At 42.9% G+C, this 15,195-nt stretch overlaps 1 protein-coding gene across 1 annotated transcript in view; it reads left to right on the plus strand.

Annotated features, from left to right (window-relative positions):
- The first annotated feature begins 14,960 nt into the window (after nt 1–14,960).
- The window catches only part of PRSS16 (serine protease 16), a 6,139-nt gene continuing 5,904 nt past the window's right edge, over nt 14,961–15,195 (plus strand). The window contains exon 1 of the mRNA XM_053473927.1: nt 14,961–15,067. Within this exon, the coding sequence (XP_053329902.1) occupies nt 15,004–15,067 (64 nt within the window). The 5' untranslated portion in view covers nt 14,961–15,003. The remainder of the gene's footprint in view (nt 15,068–15,195) is intronic.

Consider the following 15,195-nt stretch of genomic DNA (forward strand, 5'->3'; position numbering starts at 1 on the left):
CAAACATCAAGAACTAGCAGGAGGAGTCCTAAGATCCCCGACGCATTCCACGCGCTCCCCCCATTTACTAAGAACTAGCGTCAGAAGGGCCGAGACGGACGGCCCGGCACAGAACATTCGTTAACGCGAAGGGGTATTGTCTTCCGGGGCAATTAGAGAGACAGGGCTGAGACGGGGTAACATTTAGCACTTTGCTTCCACAGTCGGGATTCGGCCGCCTCCGTTCCTCTCTCTGCCGGAGTCCGGATGGGCCGAGTGCGTCCTGCTCCTCCCAGACACTCCCAGGAGCCCCTGACTCTCGGACCGTTAGGGGTTAAAGTTATTTCAGCCGACGGCTGGCGAGTGACTCCTCATAGCCCGGGTGACCAAAGATTCATTAGCCGCAGGCTTTAGGCAGGCGCTCCGTCCTTCTCTTGATAAATAGTTTAAGGAATCGTCTGCAGACGCCCTTCTTTATTTTGTGTGTAGCCTGTCCAGCATGGCCCCCGACCCCTTTAGGATACAAAGTTATTATTTATTATCTAGATCTTTAAAGTGCTTTATATTATAGTTCTGGCCATCGTACGACGCCCCCCCTCGTCCGGCGGAAGCTCTGCCAGGGGCCCCAGGTCTCCATACAGCGGGGGGCCGAGTACAAGGTCTCCGTCCCGGCACCATGAAGATATATATCTTTTAAAAAAAATCACCAGCAATCTTTTTTCCAGTTTATTTATTTGGCGAGCGAGGGGCCGCCGGGGGCCGATAGGTTTAATGGTTTCCCGTCCCTTGTTTTTGTGTTATTTTGTAGCGTCGTACATGTTTTGATTGTTGCTGAGCCCCCCGTGTCCCGTCCCCACGTAGATCTGTCATATTAATTATTAATTATCGTTATTTCAAACATTGTGTGTCATTTCATTAAAGTATTTCGTTCACCCGCAGCCTCGTTGTGTCGTCTGTTGGTTTGGCTTCGTGCTAATAAAAGGGGTACGAATAACCCGCGTTCCCACCCGCCGTCTGCCCAATCGGGGTTACATTTTCACACACGTGTCGCCTCTCCGGGTCACAACAAAGAAACTCCGGGTCGCGGGAGCCGCGATGCCAAATTCCAAGCTCAAAATAATAATTAAAAAAAATAATAAAAATTTAAAATAATAATAATTTAAAAAAAAAAAAAAAAAATAAAATAAAAAATAATAATAACTAAAAAAAATAATAAAAATGTAAAATAATAATAATTAAAAAAAAATAAAAAAAATAATAATTTTAAAAAAATAATAATAAAATAAAAATAATAAAATTAGAAAATAATAAAAATAAAAATAAATAATAAAAAAATAATAATAACTAAGGATGTTTAACCAAACTAACAATGAGGTCACTGACAGCGGGAGCCGTGCGCATCCCAGACATAAAAACACACATTTTTACCATGGATTTCCTGAGCGTACGCGATAATACGCCCTTTATATATATTTAATATATTTAGATATTAGTTTAATAGATAATTAATAAACAGTAATAATGGAATTGATACGCTAGAGAACGCATTTTATAAATATTTTATTTTTAGACATTAAGGAGATCTTTGATAAAATTCATACTTTTGGAATGCTGTTTTTAGTCTTTATCTTGAATTTGATACTTTTTACTACATTGCAGTAAATGAAGGACGAGTGCGTAAGGACTGTGTAAGCGGACGTTATTCCAATTAACTAAATGACTCCAAATAAGATTTCCTTACGGAGATGGAGGGGCAACAGCGTTGGGCAGCCAATGAGAGACAGGATATCGGAGCTGCTTGCCATTCCATTGGCTGCTCGCAGGAGGATCATTTTGGCTGCCAGGTGGCGACATGCGCACATGTTAGCGAGCCCGGCCCCGATATGAATCATATTATAACTTACTCCACTCAGCGGGGGCACAGAAACTGCCCCCATGTTATAAGACGGGCTGTTAAATGAGCAGCCGTGCAGTGGACAGGTGCATGCTGGAATACGGAACGGTTTCCATTTACAGGGGGCCTAAAAATGGTTATAATATATTCAGGGGTGGGTGGGCATCCCCTGTTATTTACATACACAATGGCACACATAGTTACCCATACCCTCACACAAACCTACACATCCACGCTAACACGCCAACACGCAGACAGAGCCGGCCTTAGGCGTTGTGGCGCCCTGTGCGGACTACTCCTCTGGTGCCACCCCTCACTACCCCCCCTTCAAACTACCCGCCCTCTCTGCCCCTTCAAACAACCCCCCCCTCTGCCCCTTCAAACTACCCCCCCTGCGGTAAGAGCGGGAGGCATCCGTCTTCTCGCTCTGCCGGCATTTCATGTTGAGCGCCGGTATAGTCCGGCGCTCAACATGAGATGCTAGCACCGCGACGGAGTCACGGAGAGTAAGGGGCGCCGAGCGGTTGCCGAGAACTTCACGAGCAACCGCTCGGCGCCCCTGACCGGGACTTAGATTAAAGCATCGTTTTTTTTTTTAAACTTTATTTAACATCAATGATGTTAAATAAAGTTTAAAAAAAAAACAAAAAAAAAAAACGATGCTTTAATCCCGGTCAGGCGCCCCTGCAACCATGGCACCCTGTGCGGTCGCACAGGTCGCACACCCCTAAGGCCGGCCCTGCACGCAGACACGCACGCCAACACGCAGACACGCACGCCAACACGCAGACACGCACGCCAACACACAGACACGCACGCCAACACACAGACACGCACGCCAACACGCAGACACGCACGCCAACACGCAGACACGCACGCCGACTCGCAGACACGCACGCCGACACTCAGACACGCACGCCAACACAAAGACACGCCAACACACAGACACGCACGCCGACTCGCAGACACGCACGCCAACACACAGACACGTACGCCAACACACAGACACGTACGCCAACACTCAGACACGCACGCCAACACACAGACACGCACGCCAACACGCAGACACGCACGCCAACACACAGACACGCACGCCAACACGCAGACATGCACGCCAACACGCAGACACGCACGCCGACTCGCAGACACGCTCGCAGACACGCACGCCAACACAAAGACACGCCAACACACAGACACGCATGCCGACTCGCAGACACGCACGCCAACACACAGACACGCACGCCAACACTCAGACACGCACGCCAACACACAGACACGCACGCCAACACACAGACACGCCAACACACAGACACGCACGCCAACACACACTTTCACATACTCTCAGATTAACACACCCTTACCCACTCACACTCACACATACACTACATTTTCACGGAAAACAAGGAAATTTCTGATTGAAACAGAATTACAAAAGGATTTTCTAACCACCCATTAACCTTCTAAACCTGGATCAGCGAACACAACGTGCACAGGAGTGATGGGAGTGATAAAGGGCCATTGGAACACAGGAGTGATGGGAGTGATGGGAGTGATAAAGGGGCATTGGAACACAGGAGTGATGGGAGTGATGAAGGGCCATTGGAACACAGGAGTGATGGGATTTATAAAGGGCCATTGGAACACAGGAGTGATAGGAGTGATGGGAGTGATAAAGGGCCATTGGAACACAGGAGTGATGGGAGTGATAAAGGGCCATTGGAACACAGGAGTGATAGGAGTGATGGGAGTGATAAAGGGCCATTGGAACACAGGAGTGATGGGAGTGATGAAGGGCCATTGGAACACAGGAGTGATAGGAGTGATGGGAGTGATAAAGGGCCATTGGAACACAGGAGTGATGGGAGTGATGAAGGGCCATTGGAACACAGGAGTGATGGGAGTGATAAAGGGCCATTGGAACACAGGAGTGATAGGAGTGATGGGAGTGATAAAGGGCCATTGGAACACAGGAGTGATGGGAGTGATGGGAGTGATAAAGGGCCATTGGAACCCAGGAGTGATGGGAGTGATAAAGGGCCGTTGGAACCCAGGAGTGATGGGAGTGATAAAGGGCCGTTGGAACCCAGGAGTGATGGGAGTGATAAAGGAACTCTGTACGCCTATGAAGAGATTCAATAAAAAATAGTAATTTACCACATTAACCCCGTCTGTGCTGGATTTTTGATCCATTTCATGTTATTTTAATGGACAAAATGACCCTAAACACACACCGACACACAACTACACACTCATGCTAATACACACTCCCTCTAACACGCACATATATTCACTCATACTAACACTCAAACACACGCACTCTGCCGCTAACGCGCGATAACGATGAATAAATCACTTTGCTAGCGATTTATTCCAATGCGTATCGATCGACGTCTCTGATAACTTCCTCCCCTCTCAGCCGAGAGACCCTGCCAGGCTGCAACTACAGCGATTTCCTGGAGTGGGCGGTGCTTACAGAGACAAGATGGCTGCCTCCGTAGATCCCAGGATCAGGGGATAAACCCTATGCTTACGGCCCGTTACGGGTCTTCAAGGGACATAAAAAAGGAACCTTTTAATTCAATTTATGCCATAATCGGTTAATCTGTACATTGATTTTTTTTGTTAATGAAAATAAAGTAGCTGTTTTACCGGAAAGTGCACCTTTTTTTGGTAATTAGCCTGAGTATTCCTCATTTCTGATGTATCTTGAAGGACGCGTTTGTAGCTTTAATAACTGATTGGCTAAAATCCGACCACAGAAACTATTCTTTTTTTTAAAATTTTTTTTACCTTAATCGGGAAATTTTACTTTATGCGCCCAGAGGACAAAAAAAACAATAAATAAGGAAGCCCAAATTCATCGCTAAGGAGTAAAAAAAACAGAGATTAATTTAGGTGAAACTTTTGAATTTCTTGCACATATACGTTTCGAAGTGTGATGTAAAGCGTGCGTATGATGTCATCGCGCTTAAACATTGTAATTATTGGTTAATGGATTTATAGTCTGCCGTTCTGCCGCGGACCCCCTCGTCAGAGGCGGGCAGCTCACTCATTGGGGGGGATGACCTCTCTCCACCAAGCCCTTCTCAGTATTATTTATATAGCGCCATCATATGCCGTAGCGCACTAACAGTTTGTGTCTCTGTTAGGCTGTTGCTAGCCAGAATTACCCCCCCAAGGCAGCCGCGATGCCAAGCGACCCCCGTGTGCCGTGCCCCGGCCCCTATACGTTATGGTGACTTATCTAATTTAGCAAATGTTGGAATCCTCTTAGGCCGAGCGCTCCCCAGCAGATTGGTAACTGAATTAGGAGGGATTACCTCTGCCCAGCGACATGACAAATAGCTTCTGAAATACAGGGTGACAGCTGCCAGCGGCCGCTCGGGATTCTGGGTAACCACTTTTAATTAAGAGGGCGACTCCGCCAAACACACTCATAATGGTTTGTTTGTTTTCCTCCAATCGCTGATTGGAAGACCCCGCTTTTAAAGCAATTAATTTAACCTCGCAGCAGCCGGGAGGGTCGCCCGCTCATTTCATCTGCCCCCGAAAAGGGCTCTCGCCGTACAGGGGGGCCCGGGGTGCTGTATTTGAGAACAATAAAAATAAAAAAACAGGATGCTTTAACCCTTCGGGTGCCAGCTGGGCGCCACCGAACCGTCCATTGTAACAATAACACCGGGAATACCCACGGGCAAGGAATCCGGGGGCAAATTCTGGTCTAAGAAGAAAAAGAAATAAAGGAAAAGGCCCCAGAAATAACCCAAAACCGATGCTTTTATGGCAATGAATATCACGCGTTATATATATACACACTGTGTATATAACTGTACATTCAGCCCAATGAATTGCCTCCTGCAGATGGTATAATCACCGAAATACTTTATAATAATAATAAGGGAATCTCTCACCAGTTTTATTCCCAGTTTCAGATTAAAAATTCAGTTTTCAGGAATTTTGCTGTTTTTCCTTTTTTTACCCCAGTTGTAGTTTTTGCCCCGTAATCTAATATTTTCAGGCAGCTGCATATCAGCCATTTGTATGATTCTCGCTCTGTTATCTGATCCCCGATCTACTAAACACCCCGACTCCTTATCATACTGCCTGTGGGGGACAATAGAATGGATCAGTCTTAATCAACCAGTCGGACTCTCTGGCTGATGAAAGTCTATGGAGGAAGGGACTTCATCAGCATCGCCGTAAATCATCAGCTCAGTGTGGGGTTAGAGCCGGGAAAGTCACCCAAAATATAACATGACTGACAGCGATGGCAGCCCCTGGGGGTATATAACTGTATACAGCGCTGGGGGTTATATTACTGTATACAGCGCTGGGGGTATATAACTGTATACAGCGCTGGGGGTTATATTACTGTATACAGCACTGGGGGGTTATATAACTGTATACAGCGCTGGGGGTTATATTACTGTATACAGCGCTGGGGGTATATAACTGTATACAGCGCTGGGAGGTTATATTACTGTATACAGCGCTGGGGGGTTATATTACTGTATAGAGCGCTGGGGGTTATATTACTGTATACAGCGTTGGGAGGTTATATTACTGTATACAGCGCTGGGGTTATATAACTGTATACAGCGCTGGGGGGTTATATTCCTGTATACAGCGCCGGGGGTTATATTACTGTATACAGCGCTGGGGGGTATATTACTGTATACAGCGCTGGGGGGTTATATACTGTATACAGCGCTGGGGTTATATTACTGTATACAGCGCTGGGGGTTATATTACTGTATACAGCGCTGGGGGTTATATTACTGTATACAGCGCTGGGGGGTTATATTACTGTATACAGCGCTGGGGGTTATATTACTGTATACAGCGCTGGGGGTTATATTACTGTATACAGCGCTGGGGGGTTATTACTGTATACAGCGCTGGGGGTTATATTACTGTATACAGCGCTGGGGGTTATATTACTGTATACAGCACTGAGGGGTTATATTACTGTATACAGCGCAGGGGGGTATATTACTGTATATAGCGCTGGGGGTTATATTACTGTATATAGCGCTGGGGGGGTTATATTACTGTATACAGCGCTGGGGGTTATATTACTGTATACAGTGCTGGGGGGTTATATTACTGTATACAGCACTGAGGGGTTATATTACTGTATACAGCGCAGGGGGGTATATTACTGTATACAGTGCTGGGGGGTTATATTACTGTATACAGCGCTGGGGGTTATATTACTGTATACAGCGCTGGGGGTTATATTACTGTATACAGCGCTGGGGGTTATATTACTGTATACAGTGCTGGGGGGTTATATTACTGTATACAGCGCAGGGGGGTATATTACTGTATACAGCGCAGGGGGGTATATTACTGTATACAGCGCAGGGGGGTATATTACTGTATACAGCGCTGGGGGTTATATTACTGTATACAGCGCTGGGGGTTATATTACTGTATACAGTGCTGGGGGGGTATATTACTGTATACAGCGCTGGGGGTTATATTACTGTATACAGTGCTGGGGGTTATATTACTGTATACAGCGCTGGGGGTTATATTACTGTATACAGCGCTGGGGGTTATATTACTGTATACAGCGCTGGGGGTTATATTACTGTATACAGTGCTGGGGGGTTATATTACTGTATACAGCGCTGGGGGGTTATATTACTGTATACAGCGCTGGGGGTTATATTACTGTATACAGCGCTGGGGGGTTATATTACTGTATACAGCGCTGGGGGTTATATTACTGTATACAGCGCTGGGGGTTATATTACTGTATACAGCGCTGGGGGTTATATTACTGTATACAGCGCTGGGGGGTTATATTACTGTATACAGCGCTGGGGGGTATTACTGTATACAGAGAGGGGGGCTTTCTTCATTTAGAAATATAGAAACCCAGAACCCGCCAGAAGATCTGCCCCGTTTGCCTGTCTAATCTGTAACGACTCTAACTTTAATCAGTCATTGGTCTTGTGTTACATTCAGAAGCCCTATGTCTATCCCATACATACCACTTCTGCTGGGAGGCTGTTCCACTTATCTACCACCCTCTCAGTAAACTAAAATCTAAAAAATATGCCAACGCTCTGAGACGACGACATGAGGAACGACTCCATCCTTGTTCCAGACTCAGGAGTCGGTTAATTTGTTTTTGTCGCGACAGGAGGACGCGAGGTTATTCGTCATACATGTCACCTTGTACAGTGTCTCAGGGGGGGTGGGGATTAACGGAACATCTCCCCAGCAGAGGCCGCCTAGCAGGTATTATTCAGTTATACATAAGACTTATAACATGAGGTATAAAACGGAGCAAACGGCACGCGGCTGCAGCAGGTCGGGGCAAACGGGGCAGAAACCAATGTCATGTTTTATTGCCCCAGTGTTCGGCGAGCAGGCTGCGGGGCGTTGGGGCGGCTGGACAGGTGGAGGGGGCAGGAAGGCAGGGGGTATTTCTAATCTCTGAACCTGTCAGCAAGTTTAAATGCGGAGCAGGCAGACAGATTGGGAGAAGTAATCCATTATTATCCGCGGGGACAGATGGAACGTTCCGGAGGTGCAGCAAGACGCATAATCCCGAGGAGGAGCCGCAGGGCCGGGGCGTCTTACTGCGGCAAGGCTGAGGCTGCCCCCCTGTGGCCGCTTCAGATACCCTTTAACGTCATCCAAACCCGTCCTAACTCATCAGAAACGTGAAAACCCACCCAAAAAAACATCACCCCTTCAAAAATACCAAAACGACAGAAAACGCTTAAAACGATAACCCGAGCGCACAGCTCGTCGAGCCAAGGTGCTGAGGGCCACGGGAGCAGCCGTTTACCTCACTTAACCCTTTCAGTATCAGAGGGGTGAGAACCACAGCTAATGGCCGACGTGTTTTCGGGGTGTTTTCGGGGTTGCTGATGGAATTGGGGAGCTCCTTAAGAGGTTAGGTGCCGGGGGGGGGTTATTTTATACTCTTTATCCGGCACTGCAGGGCCCGCTTGGGACTCCCAGCTGAAGAAACTCTCCCGGGGCGGATTTCTAAATGATGCTGTGTCGTTGCCACAGCAGAAGCTCATTACAGCCAACAAGGTATGGTGCTGGCATTGAAGGGGTTAAACCGGCAGTGGTGCACCGTGCATTTTACTCTCAGCGCATGCGCAGTCTGTTATGACAGCTTTCTACACCGTGTACGTGTCAGATACATCCACTGGAACTGAGAGGACACTCAGCGCTGAGTAGCACTTGGTTTCTACTGAGTGGAGGATGGTGGGGTTTTTGGCCTCTTCTTAGGGGAGTTAAATCGCAGACTATGCATTTTCTACCATCGTTAAGACTGTTAAGGTTTAGAAGGGGTGACTTGGTTGATTTAATTGCCCCGGGCAGCTTGATACATCAAATACAGACCCGGCAACCGCCGAAACATTGACCGCAAAGCTTACGATTACTCGCTGCGGAGAACGCGCCGGCCATCGATGACGCCAAAAGCAGCTCTTGACTTGTTAATGAGTTGGGGGTGTGGCTACCTGATTAGCATATTAATGCATAGAATGAAAAGCTAATTAAAAGCAGTTTGCACCGTAACGACCTCAATTACCACCTGGATGCCCCGGCGGTTCTGTTATAGCCTGTACAGGGGAAAGGCCGCCGGACCCTCACAGCATCCGCTCCGGTTTCATATTACATTTCATTTATATAGCGCCATCGCATTCTGAAGCGCTGTTACAATAGAGGAGAATGAAAATGAATAACATGGTTTGTTTAGGACTCGGTAGATATGGGCCTGGAGTTTGAATAACGTTGGAAAGAGGGGCATTAGGATTTTGGGCCCAAAGAGGCAATGGCTGAACTAAATAGGGACACTTGGCATGTATGGAGGAGTCTATGTGATGATTTACCTTATTTACCACAGATTATTCCACAGTGACACCTAGTGGTTCCTTCTCAGTACTACAGCACCACATAACTAACCCGTTATATCCCTGTATATTCCTCATATTATATATTATATACTCTCCCCCCGTATAACTAATCCCGTCCTTATAACCCGTTATATCCCTGTATATTCCTCATATTATATATTATATACTCTCCGGCCGTATAACTAATCCCGTCCTTATAACCCGTTATATCCTGTATATTCCTCATATTATATATTATATACTCTCCCCCCGTATAACTAATCCCGTCCTTATAACCCGTTATATCCTGTATATTCCTCATATTATATATTATATACTCTCCGGCCGTATAACTAATCCCCTCCTTATAACCCGTTATATCCTGTATATTCCTCATATTATATATTATATACCCTCCCCCGTATAACTAATCCCGTCCTTATAACCCGTTATATCCTGTATATTCCTCATATTATATATTATATACTCTCCGGCCGTATAACTAATCTCGTCCTTATAACCCGTTATATCCTGTATATTCCTCATATTATATATTATATACTCTCCGGCCGTATAACTAATCCCGTCCTTATAACCCGTTATATCCTGTATATTCCTCATATTATATATTATATACTCTCCGGCCGTATAACTAATCCCGTCCTTATAACCCGTTATATCCTGTATATTCCTCATATTATATATTATATACTCTCCCCCGTATAACTAATCCCGTCCTTATAACCCGTTATATCCTGTATATTCCTCATATTATATATTATATACTCTCCGGCCGTATAACTAATCCCGTCCTTATAACCCGTTATATCCTGTATATTCCTCATATTATATATTATATACTCTCCGGCCGTATAACTAATCCTGTCCTTATAACCCGTTATATCCCTGTATATTCCTCATATTATATATTATATACTCTCCGGCCGTATAACTAATCCCGTCCTTATAACCCGTTATATCCTGTATATTCCTCATATTATATATTATATACTCTCCCCCCGTATAACTAATCCCGTCCTTATAACCCGTTATATCCTGTATATTCCTCATATTATATATTATATACTCTCCCCCCGTATAACTAATCCCGTCTTTATAACCCGTTATATCCTGTATATTCCTCATATTATATATTATATACTCTCCCCCCGTATAACTAACCCCGTCCTTATAACCCGTTATATCCTGTATATTCCTCATATTATATATTATATACTCTCCCCCTGTATAACTAATCCCGTCCTTATAACCCGTTATATCCCTGTATATTCCTCATATTATATATTATATACTCTCCCCCCGTATAACTAATCCCGTCCTTATAACCCGTTATATCCTGTATATTCCTCATATTATATACTCTCCCGCCGTATAACTAATCCCGTCCTTATAACCCGTTATATCCTGTATATTCCTCATATTATATACTCTCCCGCCGTATAACTAATCCCGTCCTTATAACCCGTTATATCCTGTATATTCCTCATATTATATATTATATACTCTCCCAGCGTATAACTAATCCCGTCCTTATAACCCGTTATATCCTGTATATTCCTCATATTATATATTATATACTCTCCGGCCGTATAACTGATCCCGTCCTTATAACCCGTTATATCCCTGTATATTCCTCATATTATATATTATATACTCTCCCCCGTATAACTAATCCCGTCCTTATAACCCGTTATATCCTGTATATTCCTCATATTATATATTATATACTCTCCCCCGTATAACTAATCCCGTCCTTATAACCCGTTATATCCTGTATATTCCTCATATTATATATTATATACTCTCCGGCCCGTATAACTAATCCCGTCCTTATAACCCGTTATATCGCTGTATATTCCTCATATTATATATTATATACTCTCCCCCGTATAACTAATCCCGTCCTTATAACCTGTTATATCCTGTATATTCCTCATATTATATATTATATACTCTCCGGCCGTATAACTAATCCTGTCCCTATAACCCGTTATATCCTGTATATTCCTCATATTATATATTATATACTCTCCGGCCGTATAACTAATCCCGTCCTTATAACCCGTTATATCCTGTATATTCCTCATATTATATATTATATACTCTCCCCCGTATAACTAATCCTGTCCCTATAACCCGTTATATCCTGTATATTCCTCATATTATATATTATATACTCTACCCCCGTATAACTAATCCCGTCCTTATAACCCGTTTTATCCGCTGACAGACCCTGCGCTATATTCCTCTCTTCATAGAACGCTGTTTAGTTGGTCACCGACGTCAGACTCGCCGGTCTGTAATTACCTGAGACTTTGATCTGTTTGTGAATATTGTCCGCTTCTGCTTTATGATGGTCTTTGGGCTCCACGCCGGAGGTCCCTGGGCGTCGGGGGAGGGGTTACCAGTTGTGTGCATTCGGATTTGTATCAATTTTAAAGAAATTTATCAATTTTCTCAATTCCTGAAAAAGCGGAACTCTCTGCATTTTCATTCGCGTTTCTTCTCCTCTCTCCGCGTCTCCTTCGCTCTTCTTCTTCTCCATTTTTTGGTTCTCTCCGGGGGGCATTGGTCCCGGGCTCTCCTCAGCGTTACCCCGGCCTGGGGTATACATTCCGCAGACAGAGGCCCTTTCCAACCGATGCCGCCATGTAACAGGTTCAGACACGCGGCCCCCGTCTAGTCGCCCGTTTCTCCTGCTGTAAAGACTCAAATCTTAATCAGTCGTTGGTCTCGTCTTAGATTCAGGAGCCGGATGTCTATCCCATGCATGTTTAATCACCTCACTGTATTACCCTCTACCACCTCTGCTGGGAGGCTGTTCCACTTATCTACCACCCTCTCAGTGATGGAAAACGTCCTCAGATTACATCTAAACAATAACCGGATTATTAAGTAGGATTTCCTTGGCACGTCTCGGGCAGCAGGCAGTCAGGCGAGAGAGTTAACCTTTTATCTGAAGCATTTAGTTGCTGATCTGGTGACTTGTGAGCGAAACATCGGGCTTTAAACGCCCCGCGGGGGCAACAAATACTTTCTATAATCATCTCCTGGCATTAGACATTTACCTCTGCATCGGGGGGGGGGGGGCAGTTTTTTTTTACTCTGCTTTTATTAGTTCCTCTTGTTTCAATTAACCCTTCTACTCCCTTAGATTGTAAGCTCTTGAGCCGGGCCCTCACAAGCCCACCATTCCTGCCTGGAACTTTGTATAAAAGTAACATAAGGCTAGATTGTAAGCTCATGGGCCGGGCTCTCATCACCGGATGTGTCTGTATGTATTAATGTATATATATGTTATGTGGGTATTTATGTATATATGTAAGGGTTACTGTATATATGTTATGTATTAATGTATATATGTTATGTGTTAATGTATGTGTTACTGTATATATGTAAGGGTTACTGTATATATGTTATGTGTTACTGTATATATGTTATGTATGTGTTACTGTATATATGTTGTGTTACTGTATATATGTTATGTATTACTGTATATATGTTATGTATTAATGTATATATGTTATGTGTTACTGTATATATGTTATGTATTACTGTATATATGTTATGTATTAATGTATATATGTTATGTGTTACTGTATATATGTTATGTGTTACTGTATATATGTTATGTATGTGTTACTGTATATATGTTATGTGTGTATTGATGTATATATGTTATGTATTAATGTATATATGTAAGGGTTACTGTATAAATGTTATGTATTACTGTATATATGTTATGTGTTACTGTATATATGTTATGTATGTGTTACTGTATATATGTTATGTATGTGTTACTGTATATATGTAAGGGTTACTGTATAAATGTTATGTATTAATGTATATATGTTATGTGTTAATGAATATATGTTATGTGTTACTGTATATATGTAAGGGTTACTGTATATATGTTATGTGTTACTGTTCATATGTTATGTGTTACTGTATATATGTTATGTGTTACTGTATATATGTTATGTATTAATGTATATATGTTATGTATGTGTTACTGTTTGTATGTTATGTGTTACTGTATATATGTTATGTGTTACTGTATATATGTTATGTATTAATGTATATATGTTATGTATGTGTTACTGTTTGCATGTTATGTGTTACTGTATATATGTTATGTGTTACTGTATATATGTTATGTATGTGTTACTGTATATATGTTGTGTTACTGTATATATGTTATGTATTACTGTATATATGTTATGTATTAATGTATATATGTTATGTGTTACTGTATATATGTTATGTGTTACTGTATATATGTTATGTATGTGTTACTGTATATATGTTATGTGTGTATTGATGTATATATGTTATGTATTAATGTATATATGTAAGGGTTACTGTATAAATGTTATGTATTAATGTATATATGTTATGTGTTAATGAATATATGTTATGTGTTACTGTATATATGTAAGGGTTACTGTATATATGTTATGTGTTACTGTATATATGTTATGTATTAATGTATATATGTTATGTATGTGTTACTGTATATATGTTATGTGTTACTGTATATATGTTATGTATGTGTTACTGTATATATGTTATGTGTTACTGTATATATGTTATGTGTTACTGTATATATGTTATGTATGTATCAATGTATATATGTTATGTGTTAATGAATATATGTTATGTGTTACTGTATATATGTAAGGGTTACTGTATATATGTTATGTGTTACTGTATATATGTTATTTGTTACTGTATATATGTTATGTGTTACTGTATATATGTTATGTATTAATGTATATATGTTATGTATGTGTTACTGTATATATGTTATGTATGTGTTACTGTATATATGTTATGTGTTACTGTATATATGTTATCTATGTATCAATGTATATTTGTTATGTGTGTTAACTGCCTCATTTAAATTGTACATCGCTGCGGTATTTGTTGGCGCTTCAGAAATAAGATAATGATATTAGCGATCGTTTTGTGCTCTCCATGCTGCGCCGGCCCTTATACATTTCTCTTATACCCACGCCGAGTGCAGGGTGTCGCTCAGAGCTCCCCGGCGCCCGCTCCCACCCGACCCGTAGCGCTGCGATCAGTAAATGATTCATTCTGGGGTCACATGATAGCTGCTGAGCCGGCAGAAAGCCTGGGTGGTCATGTGACTCAGCCGCCCATCATGTGACCGCTCATCATGTGACTATTAAAGCCACCCCATGCTGCCTGTTTCTCTTTCACTCCAGAGCTGTGGCAATGACTGCTTCCTGGCTGCAACTCTGCCTGCTGCTGCTGCCCCTCCTGGGGGCGTCTCGCGGGGGTAAGGAGACCTGAATATATATATAATATAATATATACATATACATACATACATACATACACACACACACACACACACACACACACACACACACACGCTATATATATATATATATATATAACTCTGCT

Source organism: Spea bombifrons, chromosome 8 (assembly GCF_027358695.1).
Source record: "Spea bombifrons isolate aSpeBom1 chromosome 8, aSpeBom1.2.pri, whole genome shotgun sequence".
Classification (NCBI taxonomy): domain Eukaryota; kingdom Metazoa; phylum Chordata; class Amphibia; order Anura; family Pelobatidae; genus Spea; species Spea bombifrons.